Source organism: Bombina bombina, chromosome 6 (assembly GCF_027579735.1).
Source record: "Bombina bombina isolate aBomBom1 chromosome 6, aBomBom1.pri, whole genome shotgun sequence".
Classification (NCBI taxonomy): Eukaryota; Metazoa; Chordata; class Amphibia; order Anura; family Bombinatoridae; genus Bombina; species Bombina bombina.
Window position 1 is genome coordinate 300,955,789 of NC_069504.1, and position 23,557 is coordinate 300,979,345.

General features: G+C 33.7%; 1 protein-coding gene across 1 annotated transcript in view; it reads left to right on the forward strand.

The window, feature by feature from the left end:
• KITLG (KIT ligand) overlaps positions 1-4,730 on the forward strand; it is an 82,417-nt gene extending 77,687 nt beyond the window's left edge. Inside the window, exon 9 of the mRNA XM_053716924.1 lies at positions 874-4,730. Within this exon, the coding sequence (XP_053572899.1) occupies positions 874-899 (26 nt within the window). The 3' untranslated portion in view covers positions 900-4,730. The remainder of the gene's footprint in view (positions 1-873) is intronic.
• Positions 4,731-23,557: the final 18,827 nt, after the last annotated feature.

Sequence of the window (23,557 nt, forward strand, 5' to 3'; positions counted from 1 at the left end):
CTGTTAAAAATGTTGGTAAAGTAATGCTCAAAGAATTTCAGACATGTAGTCGCTGTTACAATGGGGCCTGAGGTAACCTCGCTCTTGAGAGTCTAGCCCCTTGACTTACATTATATAAGTTGATTCTTTTTTTTTTTTACTCTGATGTAGTTTTGATTATCTACAAACAGAGCATTATGATGTCAAGTCAAAGCTACTGAAATAGAAAATTCTAAAAATGATTTAGAAAGTTGATTGAATAGTGTTTTCTGATGGATGGCAAAGCAATAGTAGATGAAGGGTATAGGGCTATTAAAGCAATATAAATATACTTGAAAAGCTTGTGATAAAGAATGTTATTATGAGTTTATCAAATTAATTGAAGTTGTTTGAATGTAAAAGTCCAATAAAAAGCAATGTGAGGGTCATTGCTTATGAATTCTAAAGGGTTAGAATGGGGCCAGTATCACAGGGTGTCTGGACGTTCAAAATAGTCACCGGTTTCAGCTGATAAAATTAGAGCAGAGGATTAAAATATCACAGAATGCACATTTTGTTTTTCCTTGTGCATACCCTCTTATTCCTAAATTATTTCATGTGACATATATTGCATAATATTCTCTAAGTAGATGTTTTATTCACAGTTTTTTCATTACATGATATTAAAACAATGGAAATCTCTGGCTACAACAGACATTTAAATAATAAATCAGTGTCACATGAATTTCAGTCATACTTAAATGTTGTCCCAAATGAACAACAACAACAAAGTAAAAATAAAATCATAAACTTTAATGGATTTGAATATTCTGAGTTTTCTTTGGTTAAAATATTTTAATAACTTAATATCTTTATTTTTAAATTCATAATGCTTTTTTTCTGTTTTCCCCACAGGTGACAGGCATGTACTCCCATCATAACCAGAAGAAATTAAGACAAACTCTTCCTATACTACACAGCAAAAGACTGTTTTTGGACTCTTTGGTGATGATTTTAGAAACGGACTAAGTTGTCAAATCACTTAGAAGAGAGTTTGTTCTTCGCCAACCTGTCATTATGCACACTGTTTCTGCCTCTTCTGCTAGACTGGGACCGAAGAATTCTTTATTTCCAGTGACAATGATGGTAGCTGGTGAATTCAGTCACAAACAACCAAAAGAAAAATATGCAACCTTATAAAAACTAAAATTATTTATGTCTATATACAGTATGGAAATTAAAGGTTAGGTTCAAAGGATCCTTTGATTTTTTTCCCCTTTTTATTAAAATGTAAGCTTGGAAAGGTGTTTGAATGACCCCACCGGTAATCAAGTATGCTCCTCCTCAATGGACTTGATATGGAATTTTGAGAAGAGTATAGTTCATTGAAAAATTCTACTTGTCTCTGGCACGCTCAGAATGTTGACCCTCAACATGTCATTGGAGATCAGTGGTAGTACAATGAAGAACGAAGTTCATTGACAGTAGAGTGAATATGATCTATACAGTATTTCTGGATCTTTGACAATTGAGTCTGAATGCAATGTTTCCACAAAGCTGGCACAACAGAAGCAGGATATACATATATACTTTTTTATTTTTAGCTCACATATTAAATATATTTTTTTATAATGGACACACATTTCTGTACATAAAGTGTTATAAAATGTACCACTTAGTTTGAGATGATTACTCTCTCTGGTAGATTAAAAAATTGAAATAAATTAAAACTATACAAACTATATGTGATTAATACATTTTAATAACATAGTCCATATAACTTAAGTAGCATTGATTCTATAATTTTTTTGTTAATATGTGTGTGACTATATGGTTAATGACCAAGGCATGGGATTCTGAATTGAGAACAATAGGAAGATGAGTCTAACATTACACTATATGTATATGTGTAGAATGGGAAATTGTGTGAAGTTGTGTGACAATGCATTTCATCAACCCCAATAAGTATTCAACTCCATATAAAGTTGATAGTATTCTTAGATTACCAGAAAGAGTCTGAACAGCCAAATCCCTGACATTTGTGAATAGTTCAGGTTTTAATATATACTCTCTTTTTAAATACAAAGTTTGAAGTCCCAATTTGTATATTTATGTAAATATGCATAGATGCTTACACAAACATACCATGCATAAAATGCACACATAGCTTTCCATTAAATAAATATTTATGGAAGATTAGAAATAATGAAAGTAATAGATATATTAAAGAATAGTCCATTTAAAAAAAAACATATAGCATGTTCTATATGTTGCCATATATTTTAACTTGTGATTCATCGTCTGTGTTTATATACAAATTTAAATTATTTATTGCCATTTACTATAGCTCAATAGCTTCAGTTCATTATTATAAATCTGATGTCATGACATAAATAATTCATCTTAAAATATATGCTCCTAGCCATGTTTGCTAGTTCATGCTTAATAGACACTTTCAATGCATTTCCACGTATTCTCTCCAAAAGCCATTACTTCTGGGTATTTGTATGTCTCTTTTTAGCACAGCATTCTCATAATTAGCAGCAAAGCTACAAATGAAATAAAACTCAATAAGTATTTTTTTCATGTACATTTACAGATGTTGCACTCAAAATCATCTGTCAGTTATGCAAGTGTTTGTAGTCTAATTTCTATTGTGGGTTTGTGAGACTTTAGATGGTATATGCTACATACTTTGAAATACAAGGTGTGTTAAAAAATCTGCTTTAGCCTTTTTTTTTTTTTCTCGAGATTGGCACCTCTAAAATGCGTTTACTCTCATGCCATAGACTCATTAATTGCCAAGCTAGTGCGTGTTGTTGACACACCAATCAACTCCCATGTAAAATAATGGACACATTTAGGAGCGATTGATCAAAAACTTAAAAACACTAAAGCAGCCTTTTCAAAATCAACTTTGTATTGCAAAGTGCGTTGCAGTAGTAAGCTCGGTTTGTACACCCCCTGCATACTGTTGGTTTTTATGTCCCTTTAACGGATATAGTTGAACAGTATTACACCTATATTTTATATGTGGCTGATAATGTGATACATACACTACTTATTTAAAGCGTCCCTTGTTATCTTTTGAAATTAAACAATAAATATTTACTTTAATAATATAGATTACATCTTATCTTGCGTGCTACATCTGTATGTAAACTCTGTATCAATTGCTAATTTTCTCTCATAATTTACTTTTTACATATATCAATAAGTAGACCGACACTCAGACATAAAAAATGCAGTATGCATTGTTTTAAACCATATACCCCAAAATTCAGACTAAGTGAGAAGACTGATACATTTATAGGAAAGTTAAGTCAAAATTAAACTCTCATGGTTCAGACAAAGCCTGCAATTTTAAACAACTTTCAAATTTACTTATATTATTAAATTTGCTTTGTTTACTTGGTATCCTTTGTTCAAGAGTAAAGATAACTAGGCTGATGTGAAATTAGGAGGGTCCACATGTGTTTAGCATTTGATTATTCTATTATAGCAGTGCTTGCAACTATCTATAACATTGCTATTAAATAAACAGCAAGATGGCTAGAGATATATGCACACTTCTGAGCTCACCTAGGATTACTCTTTAACAAGTAAACTAAGCAAAATTGGTAACAGAATTAAATTGGAAACTTGTTTAAAATGTCTTGTTCTATCCAATCCATTTGTTTACTTTTGACATTACTGTCCCTTTAAGAGACAGACAGAATATGGAGTAGTCACACACATGTTGAGGAGCCAGTAAAATAGTATATATATATACTGTATATATATATATATATATATATATATATATATATACATGTGAACTGATTAGAAAATTGAGGAGACATAAACCAACTTTGCCTCTAACTCTCCTAAGGTTTCTCATGCCTTACTGTAAAACGTCTTGACAACAAGATCACAAGAATAGTGAGTTATTATGCTGGCTTATTATTATGGAACCAGAAGTAATAATATGACAAGACAAAAAAAAAGCATAATTAGGTTTTGGAAACTATATTATTCACCCCGATTTTGTCATCTAGTTGCAGGCGTGTGTTAGGCACTAGTGGATAATGATCGTTTTTAAAAGGATACACGCAAGTAGTCTTTGTGAGACCACCATAACAGTTTAAAGTCAGGGGAACAATATCTACACCTTTATACAAACGCTTAGGGGTAGAGATACAGAAAACATTGATCTGTTCATATACATTTTACAAAAGCACCCAATGTTATTTATCTAATAATGTGTTTATTACGTTGGAGTTTAATTCTTTTTTAAGTTTTTACACTTTTTTTAGCAGATCTAGAAAAACATAAGCAATATGTGTGGTGTTGAAATCCAGCGACTATAGCTGTGTAAGGGAAGAGGGAGTGACTTTGTTAACAAAATCCCCTTTCAAATAACTCCTATTTCACTAATATTATCATGTTTGTTTTTATATAAAAGCTGGAGACTATTTCTCACGAATTACACAATATTTCTAACCACAATTGTTGAGCTACATAGCCCATTTTAAGAGGCACAATATGCTGACTAAAATACTGTTTTTGGTACTATGTGCATTTGATTTTAGTGAAATATTATTGGTTGTTACTAAGGAAGGCCAAATGTTTTGTTAATTAGAAAAATGAAACAAATTTTAACACACACATTCGTTCATTTCGATTTTCAAATGTTTTTACAACCTTCTAATGTTCGTTTAAAGGACCACTCAATGCAGTAGGATTGCATAATTAGCAAGTGCATAATAAAAAGACAATGATTTAACACTTAACTTTCAAATAAGTAGTAGATTTTTTTTCTGGAAAATGTATTGTTTCTCCCATTTTCCGACCCCCTGTATCATGTGACAGAAATCAGCCAATCACAGACTAGTATACACATACCCTGTGAGCTTGTGCACATGCTCAGTAGGAGCTTGTTCCCCAGAAAGTGTGAATATAAATATACTGTACAAAATTTGATAATGGAAGTAAATTGGTCTTAAAACTGCATGCATCATAAAAGTTTATTTTGACTCGAGTGTCCCTTTAATGTAATAGTATTTTTAATGCTTTCTTTAAATGTAATATTCTATTCAAATTTTTCTAATCGACTCAAATTATGCAATATTCAAATTCCAAAAATTCTAATCAATATTTCTGTAATAGTATTACTAATCTTTAAATGTAATATTTGAATTATGCAATATTTGAATTGATATACTTGTATCTATTATGTATCAGTTTACTAAATTCCTACCACATGAACTACTGAACTTCGGAATAGTATTTGTAAAAATCCAATGTTACATTCGAAAATTTGGAATGTGGATATTCGATGTAATTATGCACATTCGAAAACTAAAAGTAACATGGGAAAACCGCAAATAACATTTGATAACCAAATTTTAATGAATTTTTATTCTTATCAAGATTCGATTGTCCAAATCGAATGTCCACAGGACTTTGTTCTTCCAAACGAATTACACTTGCAAAATGTATTATTGTTTCATGATAACTTTATTGTTCATGGAGCATATGTACATATGCCCTATCCATTTAAAAAAAAAAAACTTGCCTGCTCAGGAGGACCAGTAGGAGAAGCAAAGGTAGACAAATGTACAAATTAAGCCATAACTGGAGCAATATATGTTCTCTGAGAAGACATGTAAGTTCCTGTACACCGTTGTGCACACAAAAAGCTTTAGTTGAAACAATGATAGCTTTTCAAAGAAGCATTTTTGTTAATACAAGTTCATTGCAAAAAATTCTTGTATTCAAATCTGAAATGCATTAATATGCATTTTAGTTGTATGTCTCTTTAATTATATATATATATATATATACGAATAGAAGGAGGCACTCGCTGGGCTTTTAATAAGTGAATTTAATCCTTAGAGCGTGACGTTTTGGGGACACACTCCCCTTCCTCAGAGTGTGTCCCCGAAACATCACGCTCTAAAGAATTAAATTCACTTATTAAAAGCCCAGCGAGTGCCTCCTTCTATTCTTATATTTAACTGATGGCACCCTGGCAGTTGGGATTGGGGTGAGAGTGCTCTCTCTTAACATTGTATGTATATATATATATATATATATATTATATATATATATATATATATTGATCCTTCATATTGGAAAGAAGAAACATCAGAAAAAAGTATTTTAAAGTGGTTATATACTATTTTTTGTTATCTATGCTGGAATAGACTTAAGGTGCACCCTTCTCAATATGACTGAAATATTTGTTATCACATATTTAAATGGCTATAAAACTGTCATTTTTGTAAAATGCATTTAAATAGAGCCCTTAAAATTTTTTGTATGAAAAAGAAGTAATTAAAACATCAGATTCTGTGATTCATATTATATCATAGGCAACTCAAAACACACCACTTCCCTAACGTTTCTTAAAGTGAAGGTAAAGTCACGGATCATGCTAATTATTTACAGGTAGATTTAGCTTTAAATTCTTATTAATGCAGAAAAAAAAAAAAAAAAAGATTTTTATAAATATTTTAATTGTATTAATCCTTTTTACTTACATGAAATCTGCAGTCTGATTGGAGAAATACCAAAACAGGCAGAAGAGTCAATTCACTAAACTCTCTCAACAAAAAAAGTTGTTGAGAGTCTGTTAAACTGTAAGGTCAAGTAAGTTTAAAGGGACATGAAACCCATATGTTTTTCTTCCATGATTCAGAAAGAGAATGCAATTTCAAACAACTTTCTAATTTACTACTATTATTTAATGTGCTTCCTTCTCTTGTTATCCTTTTGCTGAAAAGTTTATCTAGGTAAGTTCAGGAGCAGCAAAGAACCCAGGTTATAGCTGCAAATTGGTGGCTGAATATATATACTGATTTTCATTGGCTCACCCATGAGTTCAGTTAGAAACTAGTAGTGCATTGCTGCTCCTTCAACAAATGATAACAAGAGAATGAAGCAAATTTGATAATAGAAGTAAATTGGAAAGTTGTTCAATATTGTATGTTCTACCTAAATCATGAAAGAAAATTTTGAGTTTCATGTCCCTTTAATGTAAAAAAAAATCAGAATGCAGACTTGTTTAAAAACTAAACCAACTGGCTATTTTTTAAAGTTTAAATACAATATACAAGAAAAATATACAAGAACAACTTTACAACCAACTTGTATTTACATAAAAGGCGACTTGTGTGATTTTAATCCATATTGGCAATTTACCCTCAGAGATAGACTCCCTAGTGAAATAAATGGATAATGGTTGCAAACAATGCACCTATCTTGTAATATAACAATTAGAATGTTTTAGGGTTAAGATTAAATATATTGTAAACTTTAAATCCTGTTATTTTATATAAAAATGTAATGTCTCTTTAATAATATTCAAAAATATCCAAAAATAATGTATTTATTATCATAAAGTAATCTTTCTTATGTCTCATATAAAAAAAAAGCAAATATATTGATTGTTTTTTTTTTTTATTATGTTTCCTATGACAATTTTACATGAATTTGTCTTTAAAGGGACATGAAACCCAAAATTGTGTTTTTTTTATGATTTGGACAGAGCATAGATGTTTAAACAAGTTTTTAATTTATTTCTATTATTAAGGTTGCTTTGTTCTCCTGGTATTCATTGTTAAAGAGCGTAGGTAGCGTGAACTTGTCTGGAGCACTACATGATAGCAATCACTGCCGCTATCTAGTGCTGTTACAAATGTAGAACATTGTTAAAAGTTTTTTTTGTTAAACTGCTGCCAAATAGTGTTTAAAACATGTGCACAATACTGATCCCTACGTACGTGCCATAGAAGTTAAAAAATAAATAAAAAATTCAATGTATATATATATATATATATATATTTCCTATAAAATGTAAGTGTTGGCCTTCGTTATTTGGTTAAAGGTACTTAGGATCCAGTTTAACAAAATGTTTGGAAACAAATGGAGCATATTAAATGATATGTTTTATCAGTGTTAGATTTCATTTCTAAATATAAAAAATAGAAAATATAGGAATGATCTCACACTTACAAAAGATTGTTTGTTAAATTCTTTTAAAAAGAAGAAAAATATTGGAATACTGTTGTGCGCAAACTTGATTTTTGGCCGGATATAGCTTAAGAAAGTCTGGTGTTAAAATGTTTTCCCCAAAGCATTCACGTTTACAATTGTTATCAAATTAGACAAATTATATCACTTACAAAATATGCTGTCATTTAAATAATAATAAAAAGTATGCAGCTGCAGTACTTGTTCCTCCCTAATTATCACCCAAAGTAAAGTTTATAAATCTCTGAAAAAGCAATGCCTTTAAGACTCATTAAATATAAAGAGTAGCGTTCAAGACAATATTTTTCTCCTTATCAGGTATGAAATTAAAGGGACATAAAAGTAAGTACAATTAGAAAGCACTTTGTAATAAAAGTTTGTTAGAAAAAAATGATGCTTTAGATTTTAAAGCATCATTTTTAACAGACTTTTATTGCAAAGTGCTTTACATTAGTACTTATTTTTATGTCCCTTTAATGTCATGTCTGATAAGGAGAAAAAAATGGGTCAAGTTTAGAATATTGTTCAAACACTGACCCAATCAACAGCACAAGGGTCACTCACTAGTGATAACATTACATACAAATTAGAGCACATCATATTTTTTCATTAAATGGGCCTTTAATCTATGTCGCTTTAAATTTCTAACTCTCCATATTTGTTTTTTCCCCGAAGTAATGGTTTGCTTTACACTTTCTACTGTATTTATTCACTGGCTTTGTTTTTTTTAATCAAGCTGTGGATTTGCCACATTTACACAAAATTATCTTAAAATAACAATCACTTTTTCTGGTAATTTTTTTTTATGTAAATGCTATTCACTTACATAATAATAAGTTATTCTCATGTTAAAATCTTATGTCTTGTTTAAAATATTTTTGCTAAGCATTCTAATCAAGCACTGACTGACTTATTGGTAGTTTTCATATGGTGTGGCCAATTTGTATTCGTGCCATGGTTAAAATTAAAATGTATTTATTAATTATTTTTTTTAGTGTAATATATTACGTGGTTTTTGAGCGAGGTAGATTTATTCAAAAAAATATACATATTTGGGGTTGTTTTGTGTCAGGAAATGTTTGATAAATATCCCTTTTAGCAGAAACAATCTATTCTAAAAACATTCCATAATAATCTGTTTTCATGTTTGAAGACTAACAAAAATGTAATCTTTCTAGTTCACATACCAAATATTCTGATTCTTGTTTACAGCAGCAAACTTTTTTGTGAGTGGTGAATGGGGGATTGTTTTGTAGCAACATTTATGTAGTCAAATTTTCATCCCTTTTTTCAAAAAATAATTGGTCTTTCCACTGTATTTGATTTATGTTTTAAGTTTACATTAGTTTGCTTTGCCATAAAAAAAATCTCTTGAATTTATATTTAGGAATTTGTTTAAAAAATGCAAAGAAGGTTTTCACATTAACAAATATATCCTGATTGTAAGCTCATTTTCTTGGTTTATGGCTTATAATGGGATAGTAAAGTAAAAATTATACTTTCAATTAAAAAAGAAAATGTTACCATATTATCATTGTCAGATGCTATGATTCTCTATTATGTTCCTGAGAAAATGATTAACGTTACGTTATTGAAAATTTCAATAAGTATAAAAAAAGAAACATTTGCTTTATCCTATAGATATCTTTTGTTGAAGAGTAAACCTAGCTAGTGCAAAGACTTGATTAAATCTGAGCTCCTAAGAGCCTACCTAGTGTTTACTCCTCAACAAAAGATACCAAGAGGCTGAAGTAATTTTTTATCATAGAAGGATATTGGAAAGCTTTTTTTTTCATTGCAAACTCTATCTAAATCATGAAAATGTAATTTAGATTTTTCTGTTCCTTTAGCTTCCTTAATCCTTTAGGTCTGTTTTTATCAACTCTAGTCCTGAAATATCCCTAACAGGTCAGATTTTCATGATATCTGACCTAGTGCACAAGTGAAATAATCAGCTGATCAGTAACCATGGCTACTAGTCTGCTCTCACTCATCAGCAGATTATCTCACCTGTGCTCTAGTTGAGATATAATGACAATCTGAACTCTAAGGGGTATAGGAGAACTGCAGTTGAGAAACAATACTCTAGGTTTATGCAATATGAATTGTAATGTTCAACACATGTATCTCTGACTTCAATTTCCATGTAATACCAAATTAAAAGAAATGTACATTATTTTATTTCTTAAAGCAATCTAGTACTCTGATTGAAACATTACACAGATCTATTATTTAATTCCCAATATATTTCAGAAAAACAACAAACAATAAAAATCATATGCAAATATTTATTGTATTATACTGAATACGTACATTGTATATAAAGCATTATTAATGCTCAAGTGAAAAAACAAAAAACAAAAAAAAACCTAGATATATTGTCTATCATTTATGTGAATACTAAGACATGTACCTCAATACTTCAAATATAAACATATTCAGACATATTAAACATTTACACTTAAAGTATGTCATTAATATTATTACACATTTGTTCGCAAAACTCAGTACTTTAAAGACGCATAATTTACAAAAACAACTTCATTTATATAGATTTTTGTGCACAAGAATGTTATTTTTTTACTATTCTTATTAATTTTATCTTTTAGCTTTGTGAATGTAATATATAGAGAAATTATTGAACTGCCAATATGATTTAAAGATTTTTTTTCTTAAAGGGACATTAATCTCATTTGTATTGCATCTAAAAGACTGTTTTAAAATGGTATAATATTTTTTATGACCATTTCTGTCCTAAGCATGGAGGTGTGGACTGTTCAGCAACAAATCAGTTAGAGATTAATAATCTGCCCCTAGGTGTAAGTTGTGTGCACACATTCACTTCCTGTTAACGTTAATATTTTAAAAAGCTGTTAACCTTTAATTCAAACAATATTTTAACACTTGTAATTCTTGCTCATTTCTCATTTAATAGGATGTTTTGAGTTTGATGTCCCTTTAAGAGTTGTTTGTATATTTACTAGTACTATGATGGTAATATGTAAATATCACATGGCACTTGAAACACTGACAATGTTTACAGCCAAGGTTTCAAATAAAAATAATTTTCCTATATTACAGTTGGATAAATTTATTCTGACTGCAGGCCAAAAAAATATTTTTTTAGATATTCTTATATGTATATATTTGTTTTTAAATTTTATGTATGTCATGATTTATTTTTTACTGTTTTGACTTCGGAGTTGCTTTGTATACATATACTTTATTGTTATAAATAAAGAATCCTATGCACTGCCATAAAACCATGGTTTGCAAATTTTTAACAAAATAAAAAAAGGAAAACACTTATTTACATTGAGCACGATATAATAGCTTTATTTGTCATGTTGTTTTTGAAAAAAGAAAATGCTCTAAAGTGTTATTGCTCGCATAAACCTCTTCAAAGGGGTTAAAATATTGTTAGTCTGTTCAAAGCAGGAATGCACTAGCTAGAGCTAGATTAGCAAAATTTAGCACTCCCACTCGAGCGTAAACTATGCTAGATGGAGGCTTTTTGCATTTGTCACATTCATATTACAAGTTACAAGTAAAATGTTTGTAAAAACCCAACACGCGCTAAAAAAAATATCAAGACCACGTTAACTTCTTTTCCCATAGACTTCAATGGAGAACAAAAACTGTAAAAAACAAAACAAAAAAAACATACTCGTGCAGTAAACCGACCACATTTATTTAAGTGTGCGCAACATGACATAAATTATGACTATTTCACATTCCATAGAAGAATATGCTCTATTTATTAAATACGTATTTCTATATATAAATAAAAAGAGATAAGCGCTCAACCTGTGAATGAACAATAGCATAATAGCTTTTCTATGGCTAATTACCACCCTAGAAGCAGCCTCTTTTTGCTCAACATGTGCCTTTCTCAGAGAAGAACTTTCCTGAAGCATATCAGTCTGATCCTGACTTAACAGTACAGTCCAGCCCCGAAATACCAGGCAATCCCTCTTTGAATGAGAGAAACAGCAAAACCCCAGACCTAAACGTTTCGTAATTCTTTATTTAGAAAAATAAATCATATATGCATATAAAAAAATAAAATCATAATAACAAATGCAAACAAAATATCTCTTGTTACAAAACTGAAATATTGACCCAAATTTTTGTCATTAGAAAAAAATAAAAATGCAACATTAAACTTAAATAATCACACAAAATAAAATTAAACATATTTCAAAAACAGACAAAAACAAACTGGAGGGAAAAACAAAACAAAAAAAAAAACCCCTAAATAATCCAATCCTCCACTTCTTTGTCTTCCAGATGCCTTCAGAATCGAATTCCCCATATCGCCTCCTATCAAAAGAAAAATACAAAAACAACTTCCCATGGATCATACCCACACAATTACCTACAGTAACTACCTCTTTCTTAAAAATCTAAATATTACGCACATCCCATAACACCTCCTTCACACAACATGCCAACACAACCATATCAATCTTGCTTTCTCCTTTTCCCACACCACTTCCACACAAACCATACATCATCATATTAAAAGTAAAAAAATTGCACTCCAGTCAAACCCTTAATCATCCTTTTCAAACTTCTCCAAACATCCCTAGCATACTCACAATTCCAAAACAAGATGAATAACACTCTCGCTTTGAAAACAACCATCTCTAGGACACACTTCTGAAGCCACTAAACGACGTATTCTCTGAAAATCCCTTGTTGGCAAAACACTTATGCACACTCATCCAACTAATATCTTTCTGCCTATTCATCAAATACTTATTACAACACATTTTTCCATACCAACACACATTCATTTTCATTTAAACCCCCAATAAACTCAAGACCTTCCTTCTTCTCCAACATTTTCAACACCATTCTGTTTGCACACCACATCTCCCTACTAATATTCTCCAAACCATATTTTTTAATCCAACATTCCACCCTTACATAAAACCACGGAACAGCAAAACATACCGGTTTCTTTCTATCAATCTCAAATAAACTATATCGTCTTAAAACATTTCCACAAGCATACTTTACCATACAAACAGCCATGCTATCCTTACCACTCAGCACCACACACCTACTAATATTTCACAGCCAAAAATCTCTCCACATTTGGAAAACCCTTACCACCAACATTCTTACTCTTAACAACAACATCTCTTTTCAAACGCTCCATACCAGAACTCCAGAAAAAAGAAAACAACACTCTCAAAATTCTCCGAAAAATCCTCTCAGGTGCTGGAAAAACTAACACCAAATATAACATAATAGGGATCAAAACTGATTTAATAACTAACATTTTTCCTTCCAAAGATAAAGTCCTTAAAGACCAAAACTGAAGTTTTCTACTCACTTTATCAAAAACATTCTCCCAACTTTCCAAGCCTTTCAAATCCACATCAAATTTCACACCCAACACCTCAATTGCACCTTCATTCACAGGCCATCCACAGGAATCAATCTCCCTATCATTACCAAAAACTTTAACTTTACACTTATTCCAATTAACTCTGAAACCACTTGCCATACAAAAACATTCAACTAAAGTTTTCACCCTCCTCAAACCAGCCGGAGTCTCACATAACACACTCACATCATCAATATACCCAATCACCTTCCATTACTACCAGGAACACTCACACCTCTAACTAATTTATCCTTCCTCAAAATAGTTAATAATGGCTCAATGACACATACAAATAACACAGGAGACAAAGGACATCCTTGACGCACTCCAGATTTAACACAAAATTCCTCAGTCAAAAAAACCATTAACCTGGACTTGACTCACAATATCACTATACAAACATTTAAACCATCCAATAATCTTACCAGAAAAACCTAAACGTTCTAAAACATGAAACATAAAATCATGCACTACCCCTATCATACGCTTTTTCAAAATCCACAATAGCAACAGCAACAGACCTCATCCTCTCCCTCACATACCACAGTACATCACGTTAGTAACAACAAACTTTCAGAAATCTGACGCCCAGGAACAGCACACACTTGCTCTTCACCCCACAACCTTACCAATCACTCCATGCATTCTATTTGCCAACACCTTTGCAATAACCTTATAGTCAACATTCAACAACGTAATCGGCCTCCAATTCCTCAAATCTCTCTTATCACCCTTTTTAAATAACAAAACAATCAAACCTTTCCTCATTGAAACAGGCAAAACATTCATTCTAAAAACAAACTTACAAACATCCAACATATCAACCCCAATCAAATTCCAAAAACAAGTATAAAATTCAACAGGCAAACCATCACAACCAGGTACCTTCCCATTCTTAAAACTCCTAACAACCTCTGCAATCTCATCCAAACTTAGATCCCTTCCTAACAAATCATTATCATATTTTTCCAACTTAACCTCAATGTTTTCCAACAACTCATTTTCCAATAAAACATCTCTTGTTTTTTCTTTATACAACTCACTGTAAAAACTCATGAACTTCACGCAAAACACCATCCGTACCATTAACTTCACACTCAACCTTATCAAAAACACTAACAAAACCAGTCTTTCCTTCAAAAGCTTTCTTAAAAAAATATTTACTACAAGACTCATCCTTTTCCATTTTCTCTCAATCTTGCCGATAAAAACAATTTTCTTTCCTTTTTCATGCAATACACTTTTTAATTATCTTTCTTTGCTTCAGCAATTTCCTCATGCACATCAATATCACAATTTCTCAATTCATACAAATACAACAACCTCAGATACCATTATCATACAACATCCCTTTCCATTCTAGCTTTCTCACAGCCTGTTCTAATAAAAAAAACCTCTTTATTTCCACCTTCAACCATTCCCACGCACATAAGCACATTACTAAAATCATATTTTCTTGTCACGCCACCCTTTCATACATCCAAACAAACTGACGGCGTTAAACTTCTCATCTTCTAAACAAATCCACATTCAGTTTCCAAACACCCTTACCCTACTTGATCTTCAAATCACAATTCACCTAACACATCAAAAGGGCATGATCCGTAAAGGGCATCCGCTTTAAAGAAAAATCATCAACACATAAAAATTTAGATAAAAAACAAAAATCAATTCGAGATTTTATCCCACCACTATCACTAAAGAAAGTAAAACCCTCCCCTGAAAAAGAAACAGACCCGAAGGCATCCTTCAAACCGAAAGATTTAAGCAAATCAAGTAAAACTTCCCTGAGCTATCCACCCTACAATCACTCCCACCCTCTCTGTCCCCATTCTTAATAATACAATTAAAATCCCCAACCAAAAAAGTTTGGCTCTCGACCTTGGCAGAAAAAACTTAAAGGTTTAAAAATCAAGCAAACGTTCTACCCCTATTTGGAGAAGCAGTATACATTAAACAAACGAAAAACAGTCCACGAAAAATAAAACTAACCAAAAGTACCCGACCTGGGACAATATGAACTACATTAGAATATGAAAAACTAAAACCCCCTTTTTGGTTTAAAAAACCAAGACCTCCCCGACCCCCACCATTCCGTATCAAGAAGAACAAGACCATACTTTAGGACCAGTATTCCCAGTCAGCACATTAGGGATGTTCAGAGAGACCACATTCCTGCAACAAAAAATAGTGAGCAGAACAAACAGATAATAATTTAAAAATTAGCAGCTTCTCCTTGCTACTCAGGTTGTCATACACCTGACATTATATGGAAAGAAATGGTCAGAAACATCACAAAAATTAAATTAAAGAAAAACAAAAAAAGGAAATACAACATCAGGACTTCTGTCTTTCTTTCTTTTCTTGTAGGACTCAAAGGAGATTTCTTTAAATCTGCCTCTGTGACCTGTTCCGTACCTCCTAGCTCACGCCCTTGGCCAGCCTCATAACGCAGTAACTTCAGCAAGTTGGTTCACATCTCTTTTATCTAGATAACCAACAGAAGAGGCATCAGAAAAGTCACCTATACACTGGGCTTAGTCAGAAGGAACGTCTTAGTAGAGGACAGAAGGAAACTCTGAAATTAAAGAGTCAGCGATCACTTGTATATCTGGGATCTGCACTCTTAACTACTGGAAGATTCAAATCAGGACTTTCCATCCATCAGAAATCCACATTATTTTTCGGCTTGGAGGGCAGATTTTTTCTCCCTTCATTGTCCATATCCTCCTCAGAACTAGAGGACACAACAGCAGACCAATCACTAAGTGTCATAATTTGCATAAATAAAAAGAGAGAAGCGCTGGTGTTTTGTCGTTTCTCTCATTCAGAGATGGATTACCTGGTATTTCGGGGCCTCGCACTGTACTGTTAAGTCAGGATCAGAGTGATATGCTACAGGAAAGTTCTTCTCTGTGAAGGGCCACATGTGAGCAAAAGGAGGCTGTTTCTAGGGTGGTAACTAGCATAGAACAAGCTATTATGCTATTGTTCGTTCCCAGGTTGAGCACTTCTCTCTTTTTATTTATCAAATTATGAGTCTTAGGGAAGCCTCCCTAAGAGTGATGCAGGAATTCAGACATTGACCCGTTGGGTCAATGTGTCTAGGAGGATATGGCTGCACCTCACTGATGAAGGCCCACAGACTAGGCCAAAACATACATCTGGGGTTTTGCCGTTTCTCTTGTTCAGAGAGGGATTGCCTGGTATTTCGGGGCTGGACTGTACTTTGAAGTCAGGATCAGACTGATATGCTAGACAGGAAAGTTCTTCTCGTGTGAAAAGGCACATGTTGAGCAAAAGGATTCTGCTTCTAGGGGTGGCAACTAGCCATAGAACCAAGCTATTATGTTATTGTTCATTCCCAGGTTAAGCCTTCTCTTTATTCATTTATGCAAATTATGACACTTAGGGAAGTCTCCCTACGCGTGATGCGGGAATTCCAGACGTGGGACCCGGTGCTCAGTGTGCCTAGAAGGATATGGCTGCACCTCACTGACGAGGCCCACACTAGGCCAAAACGTACATCTGGGGTTTTGCCATTTCTCTCATTCAGAGAGGGATTGCCTGGTATTTTGGGGCTGGACTGTACTGTTAAGTCAGGATCAGACTGATATGCTACAGGAAAGTTCTTCTCTGTGAAAGGCACATGTTGAGCCAAAAAGAGGCTGCTTCTAGGGTGGTGACTAGCCATAGAACAAGTTATTATGCTATTGTTCATTCCCAGGTTGAGCGCTTCTCTCTTTTTATTTATGCATATTTCTATCTATATCTGATGATTTTTTTTGGTAAAATATATATCTATACCTATATATCTATATGTTTATATATAGGTATAGATATATACATATCCTATATAATAAATGGCCAAGTATGTTTGTCAGATGCAGTCATGCGCAGTAGAGACTGCACGTGACAAACATACCTGAGAGTTTCGATCCTGACACTCAGCACTCAGCACAGAGCAAGGCTGAAGCGGAGTGTCAGGGAGCGTGGCCGACGGGAGTGTTGTGATGGGGGCGTGGCCGGGCGTCGTAAGGGGGCATGTCCGGCGGGTGTCACCACAATGGGGCGTGGCCGGGCGGGGTGCCACAATGGGGGCGTGGCCAGAGAGGCAAAGGCTTTCAATGAAGACAGAGCCAGAGAGGGAGCAGGAGAGGGGGAGAAGGGCCAAAGAGTGGGGAGAAGGGCCAAAGAGGGGGGGGGATAGCCAAAGAGGGGGGAGAGAGAGAGCCAAAGAGGAAAGAGAGCCAAAGAGGAGAGAGAGCCAAAGAGGAAAGAGAGCCAAAGAGGAGAGAGAGCAAAAGAGGGGGGAGAGCCAAAGAGGGGGGAGAGAGAGCCAAAGAGGGGGGGGAGAGAGCCAAAGGGGGGGAGAGAGTCAAAGGGGGGAGAGCCAAAGAGGGGGGAGAGAGAGAGCCAAAGAGGAAAAAGAGCCAAGAGGAGAGAGAGACAAAGAGGAGAGAGAGACAAAGAGGAGAGAGAGCCAAAGAGGGCGGGAGAGAGAGCCAAAGAGGGGGGAGAGAGAGCCAAAGAGGGGGGGGGGGGAGAGAGCCAAAGGGGGGGGGAGAGCCAAAGGGGGGGGAGCCAAAGGTGAGGGGAGAGCCAAAGAGGGGCGAGAGAGAGAGCCAAAGAGGAGCGAGAGCAAAAGAGGGGAGAGAGTCAAAGAGGGGGGAGGGGAGAGGCCAAAGAGTCGGGGGGAGAGCCAAAGAGGGGGGGATGAGAGAGCCAAAGAGGGAGGAGAGAGCCAAAGGGGGGGGAGAGCCAAAGGGGGGGGAGAGAACTCAAATGGGGGGGGGAGAGCCAAAGGGGGGGGAGAGAGCCAAAGGGGGGGAGAGGAGCGCAAAGGGGGGGAGAGCCAAAGGGGGGGGGAGAGAGAGCCAAAGAGGAGAGAGAGCCAAAGAGGTGGGGGGAGAGAGAGCCAAAGAGGGGGGGAGAGCCGAAAGAGGGGGGGGGAGAGAGCCAAAAAGGGGGGAGAGAACAAAAGAGGGGGAGAGAGAGAGCAAAAGAGGGGAGAGAGAGCAAAAGAGGGGGAGAGAGAGCAAAAGAGGGGGAGAGAGAGAGCAAAAGAGGGGGAGAGAGAGAGAGCAAAGGAGAGGGGGGGGGGGAGAGAAAGCAAAAGAGAGGGGAGGAGAGAAAGCAAAAAAGCAAAAGAGAGGGGGGAAGAGAGAGCAAAAGGAGAGGGGGGGGAGAGGAGAGCAAGGGGGGTGGGACCGCTGTACTGCAAAAATGGCCCGGGTACACGGGCTTTAGTACTAGGCATATATATATATATATAGTATATATATATATAAATATATATATTTAAAAAATACATAAAACATTTTCTATTATGTGAAGAACATTGGAATGTAAAATTAATTACAGTACATACAAAGTTAAATTACATTATTAAACCATTTATAGTGAATACAAATTATATTTCATGTTCTCAGATATTTGACTGCAAAGGGCCTCCAATGTAGATATTTATATGTGTATGTTGTGTATGCATGTATATATATATATATATATATATATAGATATTATTTATATATATATATACATATAATTAAATATGTCATTGTATGTTTTACTGTATACTTACTCTACATATTTAACATTCCAATGTTCTTCACTTACCGGATAAATTTATAAATTCGATATATATATATATATATATATATATATATATATATATATACATACCCATATCTGTGTATCTAGTTCCTTAGATATATAGATATGCACTTTACATGAACAGTATCAGATATATATAATGTAAATAATATATATATATATATATATATATATATATATATATATATATATATATAGATTAAATAATAAAAAAGAACATTATTTTCTATATGAAGAATTGCTATCTAAACTGGGGAAATGTTCAATAAAGGGATTATCTATCTTTTTAAACATTAAAAACTTTTTGAGTAGACTGTCCCTTTAATTGATCAGTATGGCTAAATTATACTAATTAGTATTTTGCATACTTGTTCTGGGAGTGGATTGGTGTTGTGCGGGGTCTATGCAATCCATAAATTGGAGTGGCTCGGCTGCAGAGTGTCTCTGGAAATGTTTTTCAAATAATGGCAACTGTGTTCTTGCAGCCTATAACCCACATTGGTTAAATTATGTTCCAAAAAGACATTTTTATTTTATTTTGCATTACATTTTGCAAAATTAATCCAATTAGAACAATGAAACAATATTGTGGAGTTCATAGTAGCTAATTTGCCATAGATACACTGTTTAAAAATCAGGCGCTCCAGTGGAAAGGTTCTTATTATCACCTTTAATTAAGGGGGATGACAAAAAAGTAGTGTCAATTACCAAAGTTATAACAATTTGAAAAATTCAGTAGAGAAACAAACATGTACAAAATTATTAAAAGTCTCTACCCCAACTTGGACATATAATCATCTCATAAACAACAAATAGAATACTAGTCTTCAGTATGTTTAATCTGTATGTAATGGAATTTCTCCTGTTAGAGAGTATGAGAAACTCAATTTCTCCAGAGTCACATAAGGTAAAGAGGGCTTCTTCTAATACATAGGGATCAATTGTTTCACACTATAAAAAGGACAATTTCATAGATTGAGAAGAAATTGTAACAACATAAATGATTATGGTAATTAACCCTTAAATGACAGGGTTAAGTTGTCTACATCGGAACAAGGTTCAGATGGTAAACAAAATGAAATCCCGCGATCGTGAGATTTTAATAATGGGATTGGGTCAGTGGGGCGTCCCTATGACGCTAGGCACGCCCTCCATACCACGATCGCATCCTGGAAAACATTGTTGGCTTCAGGACTGCCAAGCGGCTAGGGACTATTCTATTCCGTACTAACGGCGCTAAAGTCCGGCACTGTTAGGATGGAATAGAACATCAGAACGGTCTTAAAAGTTAGTCAAGAAAAAAATTCCAACAGTTTTCTAGAGAAGAAATACCCTAAACCATAAAGACAAAAAACTCAACAACACTATTCATAATATCAAGAGGGATTATCTACTAGAAAAAAAATCTAAAATAGCATTCTGATATATCAAAGGTTTGTGCCACTTTAAATTAACTTTTTTCAACAATGAATTGAATTATAAGAAAATATTGGCATGTTTCTCCAGAATGATGAGATGTTGGGTCCAGTCTTATTGGATAAACCTAAAGTTATTTATAAATAAAGCAATGCCATTGAAAAAAAAGCCGTTTGGGGTTTCATCCCTTCAATAAAGTAAAGATACCAAACTAATCCAGTTTTCGCATGTGTAAAAGTCTGCAATTACAAAAGAAGGAGGTACAAAAAATAATTTAAAATCTACCATGGCATAGTCATTTTAATCAGTTACAAAAACAATTAAGATTAGAATACACGTGGAGCAGACTAATTTTATTTTATGAGCATAAGAAGTCAGGCATTAAACAATATTGTAAGTTCACTTGCTGGGAAACAAAATGATAAATACTTGCTCCCTATACTTTCAATGATAAGCGCTAATCAAATTTGCACTTGTATACAAGTTGATGTTTAGGCATTGTGCTTGAGCAACACTAGAAATGTTAACCAAAGTGAAAAGTTCTGGTAAAGTCATTGTGATTGCTCATAAAGGACTTAATAAACTCCCAAAAACTGACCTCTTGTGTTTTAATACCTGGCATTCATACAACTTCAAGACGTTTTAGAAAGAATAATTGGTTTTGTGTTTGGACAAAGCACATTTTAGATTTACTTAATATAGTTACAATGGGTCTGCATTAATGTAAATGATGTTATTGCTATTCTATTTTATAGTCCTTCACTATTATTTGATGCAGTAATTTAAATATTTAAATTTTGATTAAATGGCCAGTAATATAATCAAAGAACCAATAGAAATGCAAGAAAACATACAACATTGAGCACTTGGTGAATGCCTCCTTCATGCAATGCCCGTTATTCTAATTTTTCAGAAACTATTTTTTTATCTGTGAGTGCATCATGACCTTATTCTTTTAAGAAACATTTTTTCAATTTCAAGACCAATTTTATGAGTTTTCAAACATTTCCAGATGAAATAGAATTTCTGATGTAGTGACAATAACAAATGCATTTTGAGGTTGTGAAAGTAGTTAATTACATTTTTTCCTGCTTTGTTTATGGTTTTTAAATTTTGCAAGATTGTGCTCTAGAATTAAGATGAACAGTAAGATCAGACTGCATACATAGTATAGTAATAGGGGTGCCCTAAACATAGCCAAATAATGGATGATATAAATTGTACTATGTACAAATCACTACGAAGTCAAAATAGAAAAGGATAGTTTAAAACAGTGCCAAGGTCCAAGCAGCTCTCTGTGGGCGGGAGAGGGGGGATCTGACTCCCAAACTCAGCAATCAGTGGATAAAAAATGGAAACAGGGGCGCCCCAGAGTCTAATATAGACTGATAATGTAAACAGGATAATAATATCAACGAGTGCACTCATATTTGATGTTGCACCAAAGTGAGTTTAAAGCCTACTATTGTAAACAGGAAAGATCATGGCCTATTTCTTCTGTGAGATATTCATACTCTGTACTGTTAATCTTGATGCTGATGCAAAAGCTCCCACAATTTAAAACAATAAATTAAGTTAAAACATATAATAATTAATTTTAATAGTATAATGCATATAAATAGCATGTCCTATACACATGCACAGTGTGTCCATAATACCCCAGCTCAAACAGTTTTACAAGCTTTGCTAGTATTTTGGAACTAAAAACGTTAGTTTCACAGATGTAATTTTTTTATTATCATTTCACCCTTTAAAATGGTATCAATAGAAACGCCTGCAATGTAAGTCCTGCTGAATCCCCATTGTATTAGTGATTTGCATTTGTTGGTAATAAACTGGTAATTTTCTGGAAACATAGCAATGGGAAATATAGCTTACTTGCAAATCTAATAATTTGTACATAAACAATATTTGCACTTCAGTGAAAAAACTAGACATGTGCAACGCTAAAAATTTAGTTTAGTTTCATTTTCATTAGTTAAATAAATAATTTTGTTTCTGTAAATTAGTTTAGTCAAGTTTAAAAAAAAATTTGTTTCTGCAAATTAGTTATGTTAAGTTAAATTGTTTTTTCAGATCCATTCGTATTTTTTGGATCCATTCTTTATTCATATGCATTATTCTATTCTGAAGTTTAGAATAGAATAATGCATATGAAATGGATCCGAAAAAAATGAAAGGATCTGAAAAAATGATTTAACTTAACATAACTAATATGTCGACGATTGCCGAAACAAAATTATCTAAAACCACCACCGCCATCCACATTGCCAACACTAAATAAAGCTATTAAACCCTAAACTGCCATCCCCCCACATCACCAACTCTAACTAAACCTATTAACCCCTAAACCGCCGTTCCCAAACATCACTAACACTAACTAAAACACTAAATAAACCTATTGACCCCTAAACTGCCATTCCCAAACATCGCTAACACTAACTAAAACACTAAACCTATTAACCCCTAAACCGCTGTTCCCAAATATCACGAACTAAACCTATTTACCACTAAACCGCAGTTCCCTGACATCGCCAACGCAACCAAACCTATTAACCCCTAAGCCGCCGTTCCCAAACATCGCCAACACTAACAAAACCTATCAACCCCTAAACCACAGTTCCCCGACATCGCTGACACTAACTAAACCTATTAACCCCTAAACTGCCATTCCCAAACATCGCCAATACTAACTAAACCTATGAACCCCTAAACCGCAGTTCCCAGACATCACTGACACTAACTGAAACTCTAAATAAACCTATTTTAACCCCTAAACCGCTGTTCCCAAACATTGCCAACACTAACGAAACCTTTTAACTCCTAAACCGCTGTTCACAAACATCGCCAACACTAACTAAACCTATTAAACCCTAAACCGCCGGCCCCCACATCGCAACAACCTAAATTAAACTATTAACCCCTAAACCTAACACCCCCTAACTTTAACATAATTAAAATAGACCTAAATCAAAGTTACAATTATTAACTAACTACCTATTTTAAAATAAATACAAACTTACCTGTGAAATAAAAATAAAACCTAAGCTAGCTACAATATAACTATTTACTAACAAACTACCTAGTTAAAATAAATACAAACTTACCTGTGAAATAAAAATAAAACCTAAGCTTAAACTAATAAAACCTAAC